Raw genomic sequence first — 20091 nt, 5'->3', positions numbered from 1 at the left:
GAAAGCAGCAAATAATAGTATATAAGCTAAGTAAATAACACTTAGTCAGCCGCTGTTTTAATTTTATTGTCATTCAGAGCTTCCCTTTATCTAACCATATTGATATCAGTGCACCCCACATACCTACATACATATGTATGTACATATATACATACATACATATGTATGTACGAGTACTCTACCGAAACAATCCTCTGGGTTACCAATTAAACTTCACGTTCCTACGGAAATCGGTTAACGCTTGGCCAACGGGGCGTGAAACCCAATCTGACAAAAGGCGAATCACTCACCGTTTGGCATGAAGAGCCCCCTCCGTAATGCTCTATGACAGGTGTCTGTCTGGTCCAATATTGCAAGCTCCCTCAAAACCCCAAACCCTTCTACACTGGTTCCCAATCGAAACGAAAACCAGAAAATGCTTGTGGCCCATTTACGCTGCTTTGTGGTTAGAATGGATTACGTTCAAATCTATTTTGTGGTTGCAGAAAATATTTTTAAAAGTAGATACTCGTAAATTCAGAATCTCTTGAAGCACAATGCCCCATTTAGAACCATTTCTGGATAGGATTCTCTGCATAGAAATGTTTATTTAAGTAGCTGATTAAATAAACTTTTTTAGTTTTCCATTGCACCCAATCACGCTACTGTAATTCTTACGCGTAATATCTTATTTTTCTATCACTGAAATTATAAAATAATTGTCCCACCATCTGGAAGCACTGTGCCTGACGATGTCCCTGGGAATTTCCCCAAGCTCGTCGCCACTCGGAGTAATTTAAATTGAGTGCAGTGACAGGCAGCAGTCGGTCCTCTGTCCTGTTCCACCACCTCCGTGCTTCATGGTTCCTGTTCCCAGGTGTAGCAGTTGACACGGTTGCTTCTTGTTTGTTTGCTTTGCGTGTTGTTTGCCCAGGTGCTGGTCTCCTCCATCCGCACCGCCATCTACCTATCGCATCAAGATGCTCTCGTTGCTACTCCCGCTTGTTTACTCTGACTCCGGAAGAATCTTGTCCCTTCCAATTAGCATATTCTTAATAAGTAAATAAATGGGAAAGCCTTGCGCAATCATCTCTATGCTCGTAATTTACCAAATGTTTTATTTTCGACGGCTGCTGCAACTAAATCCGAGTCCACTGGAATGTGGCACACACGCCCCGCTCCAAATTGTGCATTGACAATTTTATTTATGATTCTGTCGCGACTTTCGTTCCAGTTGGCTTCAAAAATAAACTTGATTCTGTTCCGCAGCGGTGTTGGCCTGTGGATAGTGGTGCTGCACCCGAAACTCAATTGGGCGTTATATAATGGTCGCCGAAAGATCCAGCTGTCTGATTTATTCTGTTATTATTTTTCGGCCTGACTGCATTCGTTGTTTGTACAATTTAAGGCTGTTTGGACACCTGTCGCCGTCATAAATCATCCTGAAAATCGTTCAATCTCCCAAGCAAACGACAATTCCCCGATAGCAGGCGCCGCCCACTCCCTCTTCTAATCGTATTGAAAATATAAGATAGGAAACCAGTATAAAATGATACCACACAAAGACGACGATTGAGTGCAAGGCAATTAGGCATTTACGCTTCCTTTCCAGATCCTATGTCGCTTCTCAACACTGCGTCTGAAATGCAGTAATAAACAGATATGGGGAAAAAGCTCCGTTTTATGCTTTCCTTCTATTATCCGAGACACACTGTACCACAGTGTACTCAATTCCCTTCTCTCCCTGTCTCTGTCCCTCGCTCACCGCTGATAAGCCAGGGCGGCACTGATAAGGCGATCGTATTTATCACGGCTCTCAGTGCTTATTTCGACGCGGTTTGTGCCTGGCCTGCCTCTCGGAACTAGTACGGCGTACTATTTGCGTCTGTTGGCTCGCAAATCCGTTAAGAACGCGTCCCCGGTCTTCGGGCACACTCGCGTACGAGGCTTTCTGTCCGTCTGTCTGTCGGTGTACTTGAACCGTTATTACGAAAATTACGTGGATGGGGGCCATGTACACCAACGAGATGATGAATCACATCGATCAGTATTTGCGGCGCATTATGGAGCTGCAGATACGCGACGTGGTGAAGAAGCAACGCGACGAAGGTGAGCGCCGTCGTCTCCATTTGTTTACCGTAATTTGAATGCGTCATTGCTGCGGCTGCATGACATGCTGAGACATGCATATTCCCGCTCTATTGCTCTCTTTTGTTCTGTTCCGCCTTGGAACCGATCGATCGATCGATCTGTCTGTCGGTCAGGTGCGCGGCTACTCCGACGATTTTGCACTTCATAAAAGTTTGGGCCAGCACCAACCCCCTGCTCTGACCACACCTTCTACTACAACGGAAATTGACTTGTTGAAAATTTATTGACGGTTCTTCGGTTCTCTTCGCTGTTGTTGCTCTTGCCGTTGCCCCTCTCTTTGTTTATTTGTTGTGTAGGGTCTTCAAAGACTTATCTCTGGCATCGACTTCCACTTCATTTACTTAGCGCGCGTCAGCGGGGCAGAGAGTTTCGTATGAGAGTGCCCCCGAGGTCGTACACCCATTGTTGCAATCGATTACACACACAAGGTGGATGTGCAATAAGCCAAATAAACAAAATGATTGGGAAAAAGAGTGCGTTCAGGAAGAGTTTTCAAACAATGGTAGAGTTATGCTGCTAACAAGAATGCATGCAAACCAAAGCTGAAAAGGATTTCCCTGTAATCGAACAATTTCGTGTGGAGAGACAGCTTACATAACCGCCAAAACGCATCGTTCCACTGCCCTAATTCTAGTAGAGTTCACACGAGCGAAGTCCCCCCGTAGTTGTACTCGTTTGACCTCCGCCTCCGCTGCAAACTTGTCGCTGCTCCGCCGCTCCGCCAGAGATGTGTGTGAGAAAATTCCCAGCCAAAATCCAAATCAAATGCAAATCAGTTCACAAATTTATACAAATCTCAATAGATGGGCGCAGGGGAATGAGATGAGCTGCTGCTAACCGAAGGCCAACGCATAAACAAAGGCAGTTGGAGATTGCCCCAATTGGGGTTGCAAGAGCCTGACCCCGGGCTGACCCAGTTGCTAGCAGCTCTCGATGGTACTGTCCGCTCAGGAGGGGGATAATTTATGCCGCCAATTAAATGCTGTGCTTATCATTCATTTGCAATGCAACTAAGTGGCAAATGGCGCGCCATTAGTGCGAATTTTTAATCGCAGGCACCTGCCTCCGTTCCAGCTCCAGCTCCGGCCAGATGACCCGCTCTCTTGCCGCCGCGCTCTCTCTCTCTCTCTCTGTCTACTCTCTACTGTCTACTCTTTCCTGCTATTTTTGTTTTACTCTCACTTTCAGACTGCTCCAATTTCAATGGCGCTGCTCTAGTTATCCTTCTTGCTGCTCATTAGTGATGCATATTTTCGTTGTTGCTTTGGCACACGCATAGTAACGGCACCTGGGCGCGCTCTGAGCCAGACAATTTTCGGTAGATTGGGAGGCAGAGGAAGAGGAAAGTTGGGGCCGAACTAGTTTGACAGCATCTCAAAATTGAAGAAAGAAAGAACCACACGGCAGCCCCATTAAAAGCCAAAGCCGAAACACGCTCATGTGCTCCATTTTCACTCGGTTCCACTCTCCTGCAGCTCTCTTTCTCAATAGCGCTGGTGAAATTGTGTCACCCAACAAGTGACGTTAATAACGTCGTAGCTGCGACTAGCATCCCTGACCTGGCAGACTTTGTCTGCTCCCGCACCCGCTGGTGCCCCTGCTGCCCGGCTGCTGCTGCTGTTGCTGCTCTGGCCCACTTATTTTTTGGGCGAGCAAGAGAGGCGGACAGCGCACCGAGAGAGTAGGAGAACCTGAACCTGTCGCTTTCTATTACTCAGCCACAATGGGCCAGCGCAGGCCGCAACGAAAATTTCGCACAATAAATTGCGTTTTGAGGTCAAGCGAATTACACTCGCCATGTGCCCCGCCCGCAATAAGAGTCATACATATGTACATACAAACATATATGGAAGGCAGAAGGTGTTGTCAAACAATTCGATCAACAGCCTACAGCTGTAAATGACTCACGAAATGTCAGCTGAGTTTCCAGTGCTGTCCCTGCTCTTTGTTGTCTCTCTCTCAATAACGACGAACGATTGAAAATTCTTTTCTCTTACTTTTAAGAGTTGGAGAGGAGCACGCTTCCTACTTTCATTCCTTCCTCCTCCCTCACTCGCTCCCTGTCACACAATCTTTCTTCTCCCAATGCCCCCCGTCCATACCTACTACTGTCTCTGCCTGTTTATGTTTGCACAAATATAATTAACATAACGTAAAGTAATCACAAACTTGCGCAAAGAAAAACGAAAATCAAAATCTTCGTTTAACTTTCTTTTGTGCTGCGCCTGATGGAAGCGCCGGCAGCGGTAAGGGCAGCAGCAGCGACAGCTGCAGAGGAAGAGACAGATACAGATACAGAGGCCTTGCCATTGTTATATCGTACTCTGACTTTTTTTGTTTTTCGCAAACATTTAAAGCGATTGCCGTTAGCTGAGCTTGCTGGTATGTGCGCGCGAATGATTCATTCGAATATAAGCTCATCTCTGTCTGGCATGCACTGAGAGAAACTGTAAAAGCCTCTCTTTGATAATTGCCAGAGCAGAGAGCTCAACCTGGGAGAGCTGAAGCTTTCATAATAATTATTAAGTTCGTTGTAGAAAAAGAAGATTTGTCGTTAGGGCCGTCATTAAATTGCAATTAAATATAAACATTAAAATTTAGAAGAGAAAGGTCAAACATTACTAGGTACCAGATCTATTCTTGTTTTGGGTGTTTTATTTTCGTTGATTCAAAAACAATACTTTTTCCAGTCATCGTTATCTCTGTCACGACCCCCTGCCCTGACCGAGTGAGAATATTGTGTGCAATTGCTGTCAAACTGCGTAATAGTTTTCTGACAAGTTTTGACAGCCTTTGTGGGCTTGCAGGCTTCATTTGCATAGATATTTGTACTATTAGCGAAAAGCAGGCGGATACAGTGTTACAAACTAGTATCGTACGAACTACACAGACACTACACACACACACACACACACACACACAGGGGTGTTAGACTAAGAGATACTGACGGGGTGACACATGCAGCATGCACCCGCACGCTTACGGCACAGTGAAGCACAATTGTTCACCCACTCCCAGCACAGTGGAAGGGGTAGGGGGGGGGAGGACAGGGCGAGGCAGGCAGGCAGACAGACAGACACTTGTAGTGGGGAGAGTATGAGTATTTTGAACTCGTGTAATCTCTGCCATTGTGCCGAGCTTTGCAGCTGCAAAAAGCAGATAAAATTGGGTCACATTCGTTGGGTTCTGCGTCTGAGCCAGCTTAGATAGTTGTCAATGCTGCCTGAAGATTCCGCTACGAAAAAGGCAACACACTGGGCCGAAACTTTTTGGACAAACTTCATGGGAGTATCAGTTCTTTGAACCCGATCTGGGTACGTGGCCATTGGAAAGCCATTTATCTGGCTCATACCGTAAATCGAACGAAACAACCGCAAAAATCAATTAAAGCAAAATTTCCCCTCAGCGGAAATGGAGTTGAGATAGTAACAGAGAGCGAAGAAGCGGAGTGTCCGGCCCAGACAGCCAATTATGTTGCATGCTCAATGTACATAATTGACTTCTGGCTGTGTAGTTTCAGGTGTGCAGACCTACGCCCTCAGAAAAGTTCAATGTTTGCTCTTGTTTCCATCGCTCATCCTCTCCGCATCTGGTTTTGCCAGCAGAAGTCGTAATTCTACGAGTAATTATAATTATGATCTCTCTGAGGGTATTTTAGAGCCGATTTAGAGCGAAATCCCAAGCCAAGTCGGATGTACCATATAAAAACTTTTATAACGCACTCTCAACGCCTTTTGCAACATTTCGTGACAAATCAGAGAATTCCGGGAATTTTAAACTTGGAAATCTGGAACCCGCGTTCTTATGACTGTGTACAAAGGGAAGGACTTTGGAATGGTGAGCAAACCATCTAGCAGCAAAGTAGTGGAAAGTTTTCGAAGCGTATCGAAACTTCGGTAGCTTCCGTTCTCTGTCATTTATTTTAGTTCTCTGTACAAGTAGTTCCCATTGATTCTGTTTCTTCTTCTGCTTCTGCTTCTGCTCTGCATTACATCTCAGCGCTTGCAGCACTCTCTTCCGTACATGATATTGACATAGTGACGCTGAATGTACGAACAAGTGGTACATTTCTTTTTTTTTTTTAGCTCAGAAAGGGAGTGGCCGAGGGAGAGAGTGCGCCCAAGTTCATTCACATTTCGACGCGCTTCGTCTGCAATTAAGAGGGGAATCAGTCAACTGTGGTTCACTGTTGTTGCCATCTCACTCGCACTATGATTATCACGCGACAGTCGCAGGTCTTCCAGTGAGTGGTGTGTGGCGGCTGGTGTGGGGTCCACACTCACTCACACTGTGTGCGTGCCGAAACGTCTTAACAATCTATTTTGGCCATAACGCACAATTGGCACTCATTATCATAGTCACGCCGCCCTCCCATGGGCATGGGCCATTGGGCCATAAAGACAAAATGCCTTAATATTTATTTTGGCCAACACTTTGTGGCCGGGCCCAGTGAGTGTGGTCAGGATCGGAAATTGCTCTGCCGCAGCTCTTTTTATGGCCCACCCGTCGTCATGCAAATCCATTGTCAAACATTCCCCCTCCCATTGGCCGTATATATTTAGTTGGCTTTTCACTTTCCACTGGAAACAGTGAAAGAGAGAGTGTGGGATTGCGTTAATTGCTTGACACTGACTGGATTCTTCTGGTCTTCTGATTCGGCTTGGGGAAGAGAGTTGTTTCAAAGCTTTACGTTACTTTAAGAGAGAGAGAGAGACAAGTATCTCCTTTCGTTTCTTTGTAGTCTTTGTTTTGTGGCGGCGTGTGAGGGAGCGGCACTTATGCTATGCCGGCAGTCAGAATTTTTGACATTTCAATTCCATTTCTACTCCTTTGCGTGCGGCATAGCCAGACAAGGAGTCATAACTCTCAGCTGCAGGCCTCAGAGAAAAGAGAAGAGCGGTGGATTGTGAAACGCGGCCCATGCCTGTAGCATGACATAATATGTACACACATACATACATACATATGCATGTATTCTCACCTCCCCCTTGTACATGAGCATAATGGTCTCCGAATCCCACTCTAAATAATTCGTCATCGCCCCAAGCGTGTGTGTGGCGTGAAAGAGAGTATGTGTGGAGAGTATGCTAAGTAGCTGGCGGCAGAGGCACGACATTGGAGCAAGTGAGAAGGATTGGCCCGACACAAGGCGCCCCGTGCCCCTATGCCGCCGCTCATGGACCCCGGAGAGCTGTACGTGTTTCGTTTGAAAACCTTTGAATCAATTCGATATACGGGCAATGATATAATTCCCGATTTTAGCATGCATAACGACAAAGCGCGACAGATGCACATACATATAAAATATATTACGATATGTGCACAAATGTACAAATATGTATGTACATGTGTATGTATGCACTGATATCGGTATTATGTATGCAGTCGCAGTCGTAATAATAATATTTTAAGTTTTTATTGTGAGACGCAGTTTCACAACGGACCTCGTCTGTGACTGCGACATCCCTTAATTGCATTTCCGCTTGCCTCCCAGATGATCTTTGTTCCGTTTTTTTCATTTTCTTGTCCATTTCTCTCTTTGCAGAAAGCGTCAAATCGATTCTGGGGCGACACACAAAGATACTCGTCAAGTATATGGTCAAATTGGAAACGAAAGGCGATAAGACGGAGAATCGTGTTTTGGTAAGTGGATTCCCCCTAACACCCCCAGCAGTAGCTGGACTTTCAACAAGCTGCAGGTGCTACTGCTGCTGGTAGTGACATGCCGCAGACGCTGCCTGTCAGCGGCACAGATGCATTTCTGCGGGCAGCCAGTGGTCCAATTTGTAGATGTAAATGGCATTCTGCAGCCAAATTGCCAGCAAATGAATGAATAGCCGAGTGTACTGAGCAGCCAGGCATGACCTGAAGTGTTTGTGGAAGTAATTGAAGGAGGACGGAGATAAACTTTTATCCCAACTTCTGCTTTAAAGTGTCAGAAATTTAAGAGAATACTCGCCAAAAGCAAAAGTAATGCCAATTTTGCAGGGAGAGTACGGAGCAGGTGATTAAGGCCTTGTTGTTTGATAGGTTGTATAAATAGATTTGATAATTTAGGCAGTTAATTATTTTGGAAAGTTATCACAGAAGTTCAGTAATTGAATCGAGACAGGTGTCGATGTGGGGCCCCACATTTTGAATAGAGAGACAGGCAGTTAAATGAGAAACGAGGAAATTATAGAACAGGGTCAATTATCGAGTCAAGGAAGGCATTGCATAAGTTCACCTATTGAATTATCGAAACAGGTGTACATCTTTCAAGTATTTAAATTCGAATAGCAGATATTTCGAAATAGTGAAGCTCATCTTAAATAAAGTCTAAGTTAGCTATCGGAATTAATTGAGTAAATAATATTTTAAAAGGAAAGCAACTCACTTAAACTAAACCAATTAAAATCAGTATCTAAAACTAAGTTTCAATCGGCAATTTCGCACATTTCTATGGAGTTTTGGCACCTTCTCCGTGGCTCAGTGGTCAAACCGTAAAATTAATTAAAAATACTCTCGGAGGAGACAATGAATGGACATAATTCTCAAGCAAAGACAAAGAATGCTTTCGAATGGAGGCAAAACTTTCCCACCTACACCGCCCAACCCCGTCGCGGTCCGTAATTGATATTTTATAGCATACTTAGCGGCGACATGCCTCTTGCCCTTTGGGCTATGCTAATTTCTTGGATGGCCAGGCCGACACTCTCCGCTGGCAAAACTTGTACGGCCGCTTTAGGAGCTCACACAGCCGGAAAATTGATTTGTGCAAGCCGCTTACCCGTATACGAGGTTCTCGCACAAGTTGCCTGAGACAAAGTGTCCAATTACCAAAGTCGACTAGAGCTCCACTGTTCTCCACTGCTCCCCTCTGCTCCACAACTCCACATCCGTACCCACTTCTGCTATTGCTGCTTTATTGGCCCTGCATTAAAGCAGCTAAACGAATTATTTGACGCACTTTGATTTTCAATTGGATGGCAACGAACTTTATTTTTTTTATCAATGCAGAACCGTTGAGGAGAGCAGAGGCACTGCGACAGCGACTAGCACAAAGGCAGCCAAGAAAATTGAGTTTACGAAGAGGGAGAATACACTGCGAGACACTTGTAGAGCGAATGAGTGCATATGGGGTTGAAGGGTTACTGAATGACAGGATATTTCCCTTGCTAATGTAGTTACACTACACTAACTGATTGAGAGCTGGCCAGTGCCAGCTCCCTAATGGAGTTGCAGTTTAAAATTTGTGTCTAGAGTGCCTTTTCATTTCCAATTAAAAAACACGCTAATGGTTCCCCTTTTTCCCCTTGGCATCGTCTCTTGCAGGTCTTCACTCCCGTGCGGGTTTACTTGCTCAATGCCAAAGTGCCAACAAAGGTGAGTCTACACACTGGAGCCAAGTAATGCTGGATTGTAATCATCGAATGCTTTCAGATCGAATGCCATTTCCACTATCTGGACATTGTGGGGGTCGAGAGCAAGAAGTCCACCCACTTTTCCATTGTGACCAACGATCGGCCATACTCGTTTGCCACCACCGGCGATGCGGGCAATTTCAGTTCGGTACGCAGCACTCCTCCATCCAACCATCCATCCATCCATCCAATTAATATTATTATAATGTACTATATGTGTATAATTAACTCGATTCTATCTTTGTGCTCATTCTGCAGAACGCTGATGTCATTCTAACCGATTTGGCCTCAGCCATCAAGCAGATATTTCCAACAGTTCCTCTCAAATACATCATCCGCAAGGCAAGTATCCGCAATATTAGCTATTAGCCAGATAAATCCAAGGAACCTTCTCCCTGAAAGATATAGATAGATAGAATTTTTACCCAAAGTACGCTTCAGTTTTACCCTCTGACAATCCACTGACTTCTGACTGACTCACGTCTGGCTTTAATTAATGTTTAATTGAATATTTAGTGAACAATTGTTTGTGTATCTGGTGTGTCTCACCACCACCCACAGCCATGCGTGCGTTCCTCTGCACTGCCACTGCCACTGCCACTGCCCTCCGTCCAATTAGGGGCTTAAGTGCATAAACGTTGTCATCTGGCGCAGTCGGGGTTAATAATTCAATGCATTTATAATGCTCCTACTACTGGCTTACGAGTTTGTTCATCTGTATGCTGGCTATACGTTTATGCAAATCGGTTAGATCCGCCCACCACAGCCGGAGAGGCACCCACGGCATGCTTTGAGAAACAGTACTCTACTTTGCCTTGGGGAGCGTATTATCATTTAGCATAGAAACTGGCACAACAGGTCTCAGTATCTAGGAGCCAATCGGCAGGTTAGAGTATCTGAAACCTCGGCCCTTGAAGCTCGAAGAATCTCTCTCGTTTTCCATTGTCGTCGGCTGGGGAAAAAGTCAGTCAGCCAGCAATTGGAGCAACATGTTTTGTTTGGATAATTGCCACATGACACGCGAGCTGTTGACGCCTCAAAATCTAGGCATCAAAATTCACATTAAGCAGAAGTGTTAAATGCGAGATTAAACATGCGCCGGGGTGGTGGGGAAGTCCGAGTCTGAGTTTGAGTTTGAGAAGTCATGGAACTGTGAATTGTTCTCCAAGTTGGTCAACTTGCAGCACAACAATGTCGGACAACCCTTGAAACCCTTGAAGCTGCTAAAAACTTGATAAAGTTTTGAAAGAGATTTTTGTAGCAGGTCTCTGAACTTTGAACATTTCTCTCTCCCCTTTATAGATCGATATACAGCCACCGGAACGAGAGACAATTTTCTCTGAGGAATTCCGACCCTCCGATCCGCGCAATGTGGGACCCTGCGGTGGCTTTAGCGCCCAGTACGCCTGCATGTGCGACTTCCATGGGGTGCCGTATCGCGAGGAGGTGGCCTGGGACGTGGACACCATCTATCTGTCCCACGACACACGAGTTCTCAACCTGCGCGACTTTGACCACTTGGAACCAAAGTAAGTTGCCTGCCAATGCGAATTCTTTGCACTGATTTAATGATGCTCTTCTGTTCGCTGCAGAGACTTGATGGCCATCGTTTCGGCGCTGGAGTACAATACGTTTTTTCGTGGCCTAAGGCCGCCCACATGCGTCTCTCCCACGAAACCCTGGAACGCATCCTGCACGTGCTCAAGCGTTCGATGTGGCTGGAGGAGCTGCATCTGGAGGCTTTAGGCTTAAGGTGAGTGACCTCCACAGCATTCAGCGTAATCTGCGCGACACTAATGGGGATATTTCACTTTTGCTCATTTCAGATGGGATTTCCTGAACAAGTTATCTATATCTGTGATAACGAATAGCAATCCCGCCATTCGCACCATCGATCTGAGCCACAATATAATTGAGGACAAAGGTGTGTGTGTGTGTGTGTGTCCGTCCCAGGCCATTGAGCCAACTGCCCCAACTTGACTATGCGCCTTACCCTACCCTGCCCTCGAGAGTCGTGCCACACGTAATCCAATTAATCCAATTCTTGTCTACCCATCTGTTCTCTTGTCGATTGTCGATTTCTGTTCTGTTCTTTTGTCTTGTTTTGTTTTGTTTTATTTCGATATTTATTGTCGATTATGTGTGACATTTTGTTCGTGTAGGTGCAAGCTCGTTGTGCGCCCTACTTGGAAAGATTGTACAAGGTTTGCAGCCCAGCCACTAATAGAAACATCATTTATCATTGATCACTAAATATATAACTCATATATATATATATATATATATATATATACACATTTGCCATGCCATGCCATTCTTGTTGTTGCTGTTGTTGTTTCATCAATATTTGCAATCCTCTAACCCCATATGTCCTACTCCCCCTCCCCCCACATACTGCCACCAAAGTTAAGCACTCTGTCAGACCTTATTTTCATAATCTTCTTCATGCATTTGCTCTTTCAAAAACATTGGTCTACAAATTAGTGAAAATAATTCCCCCAATTGGATGCAACCCACAGATCAAGCTTCATTCATGTCAAATATCTCTCGTTGTTTGTCATCGTTATCGTTCTTTTGATTATCCATAGACATTTGCTAAGCCTTTGCTTTGCTTGTTCTTTTGTGCTGTTTAGGTGCCATACATCTGGCCGGACCCATTGCCAAGGTGTCGAAGGGCCTGTGCAAGCTGGCGCTGGCCCACTGTGGCCTAACCTCGAAAGGCGTCAACCAGATGTCGCACTCACTGACGCTCAATCAAAGTATTTCCAGCTCGCTCACGTATCTAGACTTAAGTGGTAATAGTCTCAAAGATGATTTAACCGTGAGTACTCACAGATCTCTGTAGCCTGCACCTGGAGCTACTCAACTAAATCTGCTAACTATTTCGCAGAATCTGCACAATTTCCTGGCCCAGCCCAATGTGCTGGAGCACTTGGACCTCGCCTCGACAGACATCATGCTGGAGAATGTATGTATATTGGTTCACAAAAAGGGAACTTCTATAGCTCAACTCGTATCCATTTTATACACTAGCTGTTTGGAGCTCTGCTGCGCGGCTGTGCCACGCATCTGGCCCACCTGAATGTCTCCCACAACTCGTTCAGCACGAAGAAGGGCAAGGAGATACCGCCCTCGTTCAAGCAGTTCTTCACCAGCACATTGAGCCTGAAGCATCTGAACATTGCCGGCTGCAAGCTGCCCATGGAGGCGCTTAAGAACCTGCTGCTCGGCCTGGCCTGCAACGAGTCGACGGCGGGCCTCTACTTGGACCTAAGCAGCAATACGCTGGGCACCCAAGGCGCCCACGTGCTCGAGTCCTGCATACACGGCGTGCGTGTGCTCCAGAGTCTGGACATCAGTGACAACAGTGAGTGGGCAGCAAAGCCTAATGTCTCGCCATTCCCTAACTAAGGCTTGAAACCCCTTGCAGATCTGGATGCAGAGCTCGCGCCCGTTCTGACGGCCATCTCAAAGAATCCTTCGATCCGAACGCTGCACCTGTGCCGCAGTCTGACGGGCATGAAGCCGAAGCACATACCCCCTGTGATGGACGCCCTGGTGAACCTCATCCAGAAGGACGATTTCCCGCTGGCCGAGTTGGTGTTGTCGGAGAACAAGCTCAAGCACGACCTGCACGACTTCATCAACGCCCTCGGCAGCAACCAAAGTCTCCAGAAGCTGGACATTAGCGGCAACTTCATGGGCGACGTGGGCGCTCGGCTCCTGGCCAAGGCGCTGCAGATCAACAACCGCCTGCGCACCATCTACTTGGACAAGAACGGGGTCACGCTGCAGGGGTACGCGGACATTGTGTACGCGCTGGAGCACAACCACAGCATGCGCACCATCCCCTTTCCGGTGTTCGATATTGCGCCGCACCTGAAGAACCATCCGGACAAGACGGACGCCGTCATGCGCAAGATGCAGGAACTGCTGCAGCGCAACTGCAATGGTCTGCAGCGGACCAATGGCCAGGGCTTTCGGCTGCAGCACGGCTTCATGCTCTCCTCCACCCACCAGCTGGTGGACAAGCTCGTGGCCGAGACGCAGGACACCATCTCGATAGCCAAGGGCGGCGGTGGGGATTCGGCAGCATCTGCGGTCCAGCGGCTGATCACCGACGCTGAGAACTGCAAGCAGCTGATGCCCAAGCTCCAGGAGGCCGTGCGCAGCGATGCCCATCCCATCGAGATGAAGCTGACGCGCGTGGCCAGCGAGCTGGGCTACACCATCAAGAGCTACCTCGAGGAGACCCTGGAGACCATGATCCGCACCGGCATAGAGCAGTGCCCCAAGACCCTGGGCAACCAGATTGTGATCCAAGATCTCCGCAAGGCGCTCGCCGAGCGACTGGTCGTCCCCGAAGACTTTCTACAGACCTGCCTCCTCAACAATGCCGGCAGCGAGATAATGAACAAAGTTGGGTGAGTGCCACACAGATTGAGAAGAATAATGGGGTAGAGTGGAGGGAGAATGGAAGATATAACGAAAGTTTCTATTTAAGAAATTATGAAAATTTAAATAAACTCTACAGTAAGCGGATCCATAGAGCATCATCTTTCTTTATATAGAATACTCAATTGCACATGGAGTATATACATACATATGTACATACTCTGCTCACACACTGGACGATTAGCTAGAAACAGATTCGAAGGTCACATTCAAGAGGGAATAGTGATAGCTGAGAGAAAAAATGAGAGCAAATGGAGTTTTGATATGGGAACTATCTATTGTATATTGTACATATAATTGCATTTGAATTTGTATCTAATGGCAAACATTGTACATATGTACATATAAAGATTGAGATTATAGCAGTAGCATTTTATTTTATTTATAAATATATTTTGTAAATATTATCACAGTTATTAGTCATGATTCGCGAAAGAAACAAGAACAGTGGACGAAGCTGTAAATACAGTAACTCAAATATGGAACTTTTTTTTCCGTAAAAGCTGAACGATATCGATCCATAAAGGGTTACAGCCGCGGTAGCTGTTGCCATTAAAACAAATTAATGATTAAGGAATACATGTATATTTTATGCATTATATATATTAGATATATAACTCTTTGTGTTGCAAATCTATAGCCAAAATGGGAGATACCCATTGGAAGTGTATGGGAGCCAAGCAAACAAATATATTTTATTTTTGCATATTTGAAATTGCGCGTCGAGTGGCGCTGCGCTCTCACTTGACACTCTGTTTTGCTCTCCCACTCGCCCAGATAAGCCGCTCCACAGCTCTCCGTAGAGTATATGGAGAGTGGAGAGCATTAGCATGTGTGCGTGTGTGTGTGAGACTGGTAGAAATAGAAAGAGCAAGAGAGCATGCTCCACGATAAGATTAAATAAACCCACAAACGAAATACGAAACAGCTGAATGCAGTTCCACTGTGCGACAGGCGAAAGGGGATATCGGACTCAAACGCATCTGTGGGACAGAGCTAGGCACGCCGGGTGCCTTCAGTATATAGGAAAACATATTTATTTCTTGCAAAACATATGTGTCGCGCGACTGTGTGAGCGAGCGCCTGCATATCTTCCGAGGAGAATCCAGTGCGAATCAGTTGGCAGTCGTCGCGCGACAGCTGTTGAGCAGCGAACCCCCAACCGGCAGTGAGATGGGCCTGATGCGCACTTTGTGCTGCTGCCTTGGTGGCTCGTCCTCGAAGGCGCTGGCCAGCACCCCAGTCTACACAGTGTGTCCCCATGAGGAGGAACCTCTGGAAACTTTGCCCTTGCCCGCAGATCCAGTGCCAGCTGGCCAGAAGTAGCGCCTCCCCCTGCTCCCTTGCATACCATTGACTCCATTGACTAATTGGCACTTTCTGCTCGTTCTTTACAGTGAGATTGAGCAGACGCTGGCCGCCGCCATCTCGGACCGGGCAACGGATGAGGTGCTGGAGGCATTGACCCGCTATCGCCGGGGCATGGGTATCGCCGAGTCGCCGTCGGTGCTGCTGGATGAGCCCCAGACGCCGGACATTGTACGCAGTCGCTCCAGTCATGTAAGTGCGCTTTCCACACCCCACCCCCCCCCATCGATATGCATCGATCTACCTTATGGGTCGTCTATCGAAGAGGCAGCCAGCTCTCTTATCAGCCGCGGGCCAAAGCTGGCTCATGTCACATGTGATGTCATGGCCCCTAAGGCCGCCGGCGAGAGTTTCACTTTCGACAAAAGTGGAGCACCTAGCCAGCGACTGAGCCAGTTGGCCGCCGACTCTGCTTATCAGCATTCGATTAAATATCGGGCCTGTTTTTTGGGGGGTGGTTGCCGAATCGAGAAACTATTTGGAGTGGACCCCAACAGACAGCACCTAACCTAACCGAGCGCATATACCCTCTAATTTTTGCAGGATGCAGACGGGCTGATCATACGCCCGGGCGGACGCGGCTCGATACTGCCCAAGCTGGGCCTGGAATCGCCCACTGTAAGTGTTGAAAATCTGTCGCTACCCAAGTGGATGCAATAGACTCCTCCAAAAAAACAAAAAAAAAAAAAAAAAGCAACCAAAAATCAATTAGATCATAGAAATACATCGAAGATTGTAAGCGAATAGTGTAGAGTGCTAAATGCTGAGAAGAAGTCGTCACACCCTCATAGTCATACACACACCCCCTACATACGCCCATATATAAATACATATATGTATATATACATACGTACATGCCATACCATACATTCATGTGTAAAATGAAGTCATAGCCACATAGCCACAAAAACGTAGCTGGAACCACACGATCGTAAATGAAAGAAATCTAAAGAAATATAAATCTATATCGAAATCGAAACGCAATGCAACACCCATGTGCATCACATTATAGAATACATACATATATAGCTCCTACTACATACTGGTACATCATAGAATCATTAATAAATTATGTACTCAAATGTGTATTCAAAATGCTCATGCTCATTATTTTTCTCATGTCTTCCTGCCCCCCCGACAACACCCAACCAACACCAAACACCATCATCAAATCAAAACAAATCAAATCAACCAAACATAAATCAAAATCAATGTACAAAAAACGCAACTCGAACTCGTACTCGTACTATACAATATAAACTACTATATTTAAACCTTGTCTCCAACTCATTTACATAATTGCATTTCTAAATCAAACAAACACAAAAGAAATTGGAATATCTCAACCTTGTAAGTAGTATTTGTCATATCTCTTTTTATCTCTCTCTCTCTGTGTCTCTGTGTTACTCTGGAGTTGAGTCGATGAATCAGTTTCCTCTGGGACTGCCAGCGAATCATGGAATGATTATCCTTGATCCGCTGACAGCTGGCTGAGACAGCGCACTTAACTCTTATCCTTATATTCTATCCCCCCACCCGCTCTGTAGTCTGCTCGTTTCTGTAGAATATCTATATATGTATCTTTCCCCCGAAATACAAACACATTTCATTATTTCACACACACACACCATAAAGATCCCATAGAACCACCCCAATATTAACGATTTGCAGACACCTCCTCTACATATGGAGCCTATCTAATGTCATCCATATGCTTCGCAGGCCACTCCCCATCTGCCCACCAAGCGGCGCAGCGTTGCTCGAAAGGTTCGTCCTCAGTCGGTCGTGGAGAATCTCAGCCTGAGCCACATACCCGATCTGCTGGAGTCGCCCTCCTCGCATCGCTCCAACTCCCAGCTGTCGAACCGCGGTGCAGCTGCCGGTGCCGCCGCTTTGGCCGCTGCCAGCAACATGACGGACAGCATTGCGGCCATGGACGATGGCGGCGTCGACGAGTGCTGCGACTCCATCACCGAGCTGCCCAGCGCCTCGTTCCAGCTGCAGCATCTGGTTAAGGGACGCCCCAAGCGGGCCAAGACGCGGGCACCCACCCGTCCGTTGGTTAGCGCTGAGTGCGCCGGTGGCGGCAGGGAGATTGGCGAGGGACTGGAACACTTCTTTCGCCCCGGATCGGTGACACCCACCACACTGACGCCCCTCGTCTCGCCCACGTCGGAGGAGTGCAGCTCGCTGTCGTTTGTGGACAGCCCCACCATGAGCCGCGATGGCAACGGCCACATGACCTCCGAGGAGACTACACCCATCCTGGAGGAGCGCCGACCAATCAAATTGGAGCGCCAGTCGCCCCTCCTCAAGAGTAAGTGGATAACTGGATAATCTGCAGAACAATTTCTGATGTTGCTTTTGCCGCAGGTGCCTCCTGGGCCACCCGATCGCGCTCCACGGACAACCTCGAGAAGTATTCGCCGCTGGTGGGACGCAAATCGCCGCTGGTCAAGATGCGCACCGAGGGTGGACCTGGCTCGGGCGCTGCCATGGAAGAAGGAGCCACATCCGGACTGCTCAAAGCGGGCAACCGCGATGACAAGATGCGCTCGCCCAGCAGCGATTCGATCAAGAGCCACGCCACCAGCGGCGAGGGCAGCGTGATAGTGAAGACGGGCAACGGAATCCTGCGAACGCCCATTGTGCTGCAGAAGCCGCGTCCCTGGTCTGTGGTCGGCAGCGAGCCCAAGTCCAGCAGCGAGCTGGTGACTGGAAACGGTACCGCCGACTCCAACAAGACGACGCCGGACAAGCTGCAAGAAGGTAAGAGAAACTGCCAAATCTGAATCTAATCGCCAATCCACTGATCACTCTTTTTCCTGTGCTCAGATATTGAGGTGCTGACCTTTGGACAGAGCACCGGCGGATCAATCGTGGGCATCACGCCGGGCATAGCCATAGCAGGGGGCGGTAGTGGTGGCGGCAGCATTATGGGCATTACACCAGGTGAGCGCTGGCCGCTGTTCCCATAAGGAAAGGTCTTAAAATCTTTTATTGCAGGAGCTGCCCTCGAGAAGAAGTCTGTGCGCGAGCTGGCGGCAGGCCTTAGTCGATTGGGTAAGTGGAGTGTCCCCAGCCAGTGCATGAGAATGAGACGGATGTATGCCGGATTCGATGCCTGCCCAGCACTTTGTAGATCTCCTCCCTCCATTCGTAGATGTAGATTTATGCAAGCCTAAACGATTTTTGTTTTGTATCTTATTTATTTTCATATTTTGATTGATTTGTTGTACTCGTTAACTGTAAAGAACTCCCCCTGAAACCGCCCGTTATGCCCAGAACCCTCCTGAACGCAGCAGGTGGGCGTACGAGCAACGCATCGTGCACATCCTCGACCTCGTCGCTGTCATCATCCGCCAGCGGCGGTGCAACCACAACGACTACAATAACGACGACAGTATTAAACACCCAGAATCAGGCGCGCTCAAGGATTGTGAGCACCACAAGCAGCAACAGCGAGAGCCAGGAGACGCTGAGCAAGACCACCATCACGGAGCACGGCAGCAGCAGTCTCTCCAGCAGCCATTCGAGCACCACCGAGAAGAAGCATGCCATGGCCTGTGCCAGCCTCATCAGCAACGAGATACTGAGCATGCGCAACGGCCAGCTGAGCGGCAAGTCGGGCAGCTGTGCGGAGAGCGGCGGCGTCAAGCGCATCGCTGGCAAGGAGATCTCAACGCTATTCGAGGTTTGAAGAACGCGGAACCACAGCTGCTGCTTCAATCATGAATCGCCGTTCGAAATTTGGGTGGCATCGTTGTTTCGGTTGCTCATCCCCTCACCCCATCCTGTGCGTCTAATATTTGTTGTCTAGTGTGTAGTCCTGTAGTCCTGTGCATGCCTGTCACTAGCACTCATCTTGCATCTGTATGTTGTTGCCTGTTGTCAAAGTAATTGTTAAGCTAAGAAATACGAAAATAATGCTGACACGTTTAACATTCGCCCTTCCGAACAGGAGACATTAGCTGAAGACCTGCAGCGCACCATCTCGACACGACGCATGTTTAGAGAGGCCACGCCCTACACAAAGGAGGATGTCGTTGATTTATAAGTGTTCTAGTTATATGCTCAACATTCCCTTAGATCGTCCCCTAGGCCCACCCGCGCAACCCCTGCCCCATCCGAGAACCTGCCACAGTTCTGATCATCGTTCGATCGATCGAAAGGGGATGATTAGATGATAATGATAATGATGATGATGGTATATTTAAGTAGAGGATATGTAGAGACGGAAACGAGGTTGCAACTTATTCGTACTGAAACCATTAATTAATGTGCAATGGGCGCGTGTGTATTGTTTTCCTTTGGCAATTTTTGTGGAATGAACGTGATTTATTTATTGATATACATATACTATAACCTACATTTTATCCAAATTAACCTTTTGCATATTTATAAAGATGTTTTTGTGTACTATATTTTATATTTTATGTATTTTAAATGATTTAAGTGCCAATTATATACAGAACTAAAAGAAATCTATTTCTAGCGCGTGCTATTAAACAATTTCAATGAAACTAACGAAGGAGCGCAATGAATATGATATAGATATGAGATATATGATATGGAGAGATTGATATACACACTTTATGTAGATCGATTGCGTGCAAATAAGAACTATTTTAATGGCCTACACCTAAACAAATCTAAATGAAATACAATATTTTTTATAACTGCTTCCAAATACACGTATTTATCGTTTTTCATTTCAACAATTTTCATTTTCCTT

At 46.9% G+C, this 20091-nt stretch overlaps 1 protein-coding gene across 1 annotated transcript; it reads left to right on the top strand.

Annotated features, from left to right (window-relative positions):
- The first annotated feature begins 1834 nt into the window (after positions 1-1834).
- Positions 1835-20046, top strand: LOC111079752 (F-actin-uncapping protein LRRC16A). The gene is given in 22 exon segments (XM_022375029.2): positions 1835-2088; positions 7676-7773; positions 9445-9495; positions 9553-9681; positions 9792-9875; positions 10836-11062; positions 11126-11175; positions 11178-11286; positions 11360-11457; positions 12167-12354; positions 12424-12501; positions 12567-12900; positions 12964-13957; positions 15386-15548; positions 15900-15974; positions 16686-16706; positions 17079-17673; positions 17730-18125; positions 18192-18308; positions 18363-18419; positions 18611-19050; positions 19318-20046. Coding segments are annotated over 22 exon segments (4506 nt in total). The 5' UTR covers positions 1835-1982; the 3' UTR covers positions 19414-20046.
- Positions 20047-20091: the final 45 nt, after the last annotated feature.

Source organism: Drosophila obscura, unplaced genomic scaffold (assembly GCF_018151105.1).
Source record: "Drosophila obscura isolate BZ-5 IFL unplaced genomic scaffold, ASM1815110v1 contig_151, whole genome shotgun sequence".
NCBI lineage: Eukaryota > Metazoa > Arthropoda > Insecta > Diptera > Drosophilidae > Drosophila > Drosophila obscura.
The sequence above is the reverse complement of the archived record's forward strand: the minus strand, read 5'-3'. Positions and strand labels throughout refer to the sequence as shown.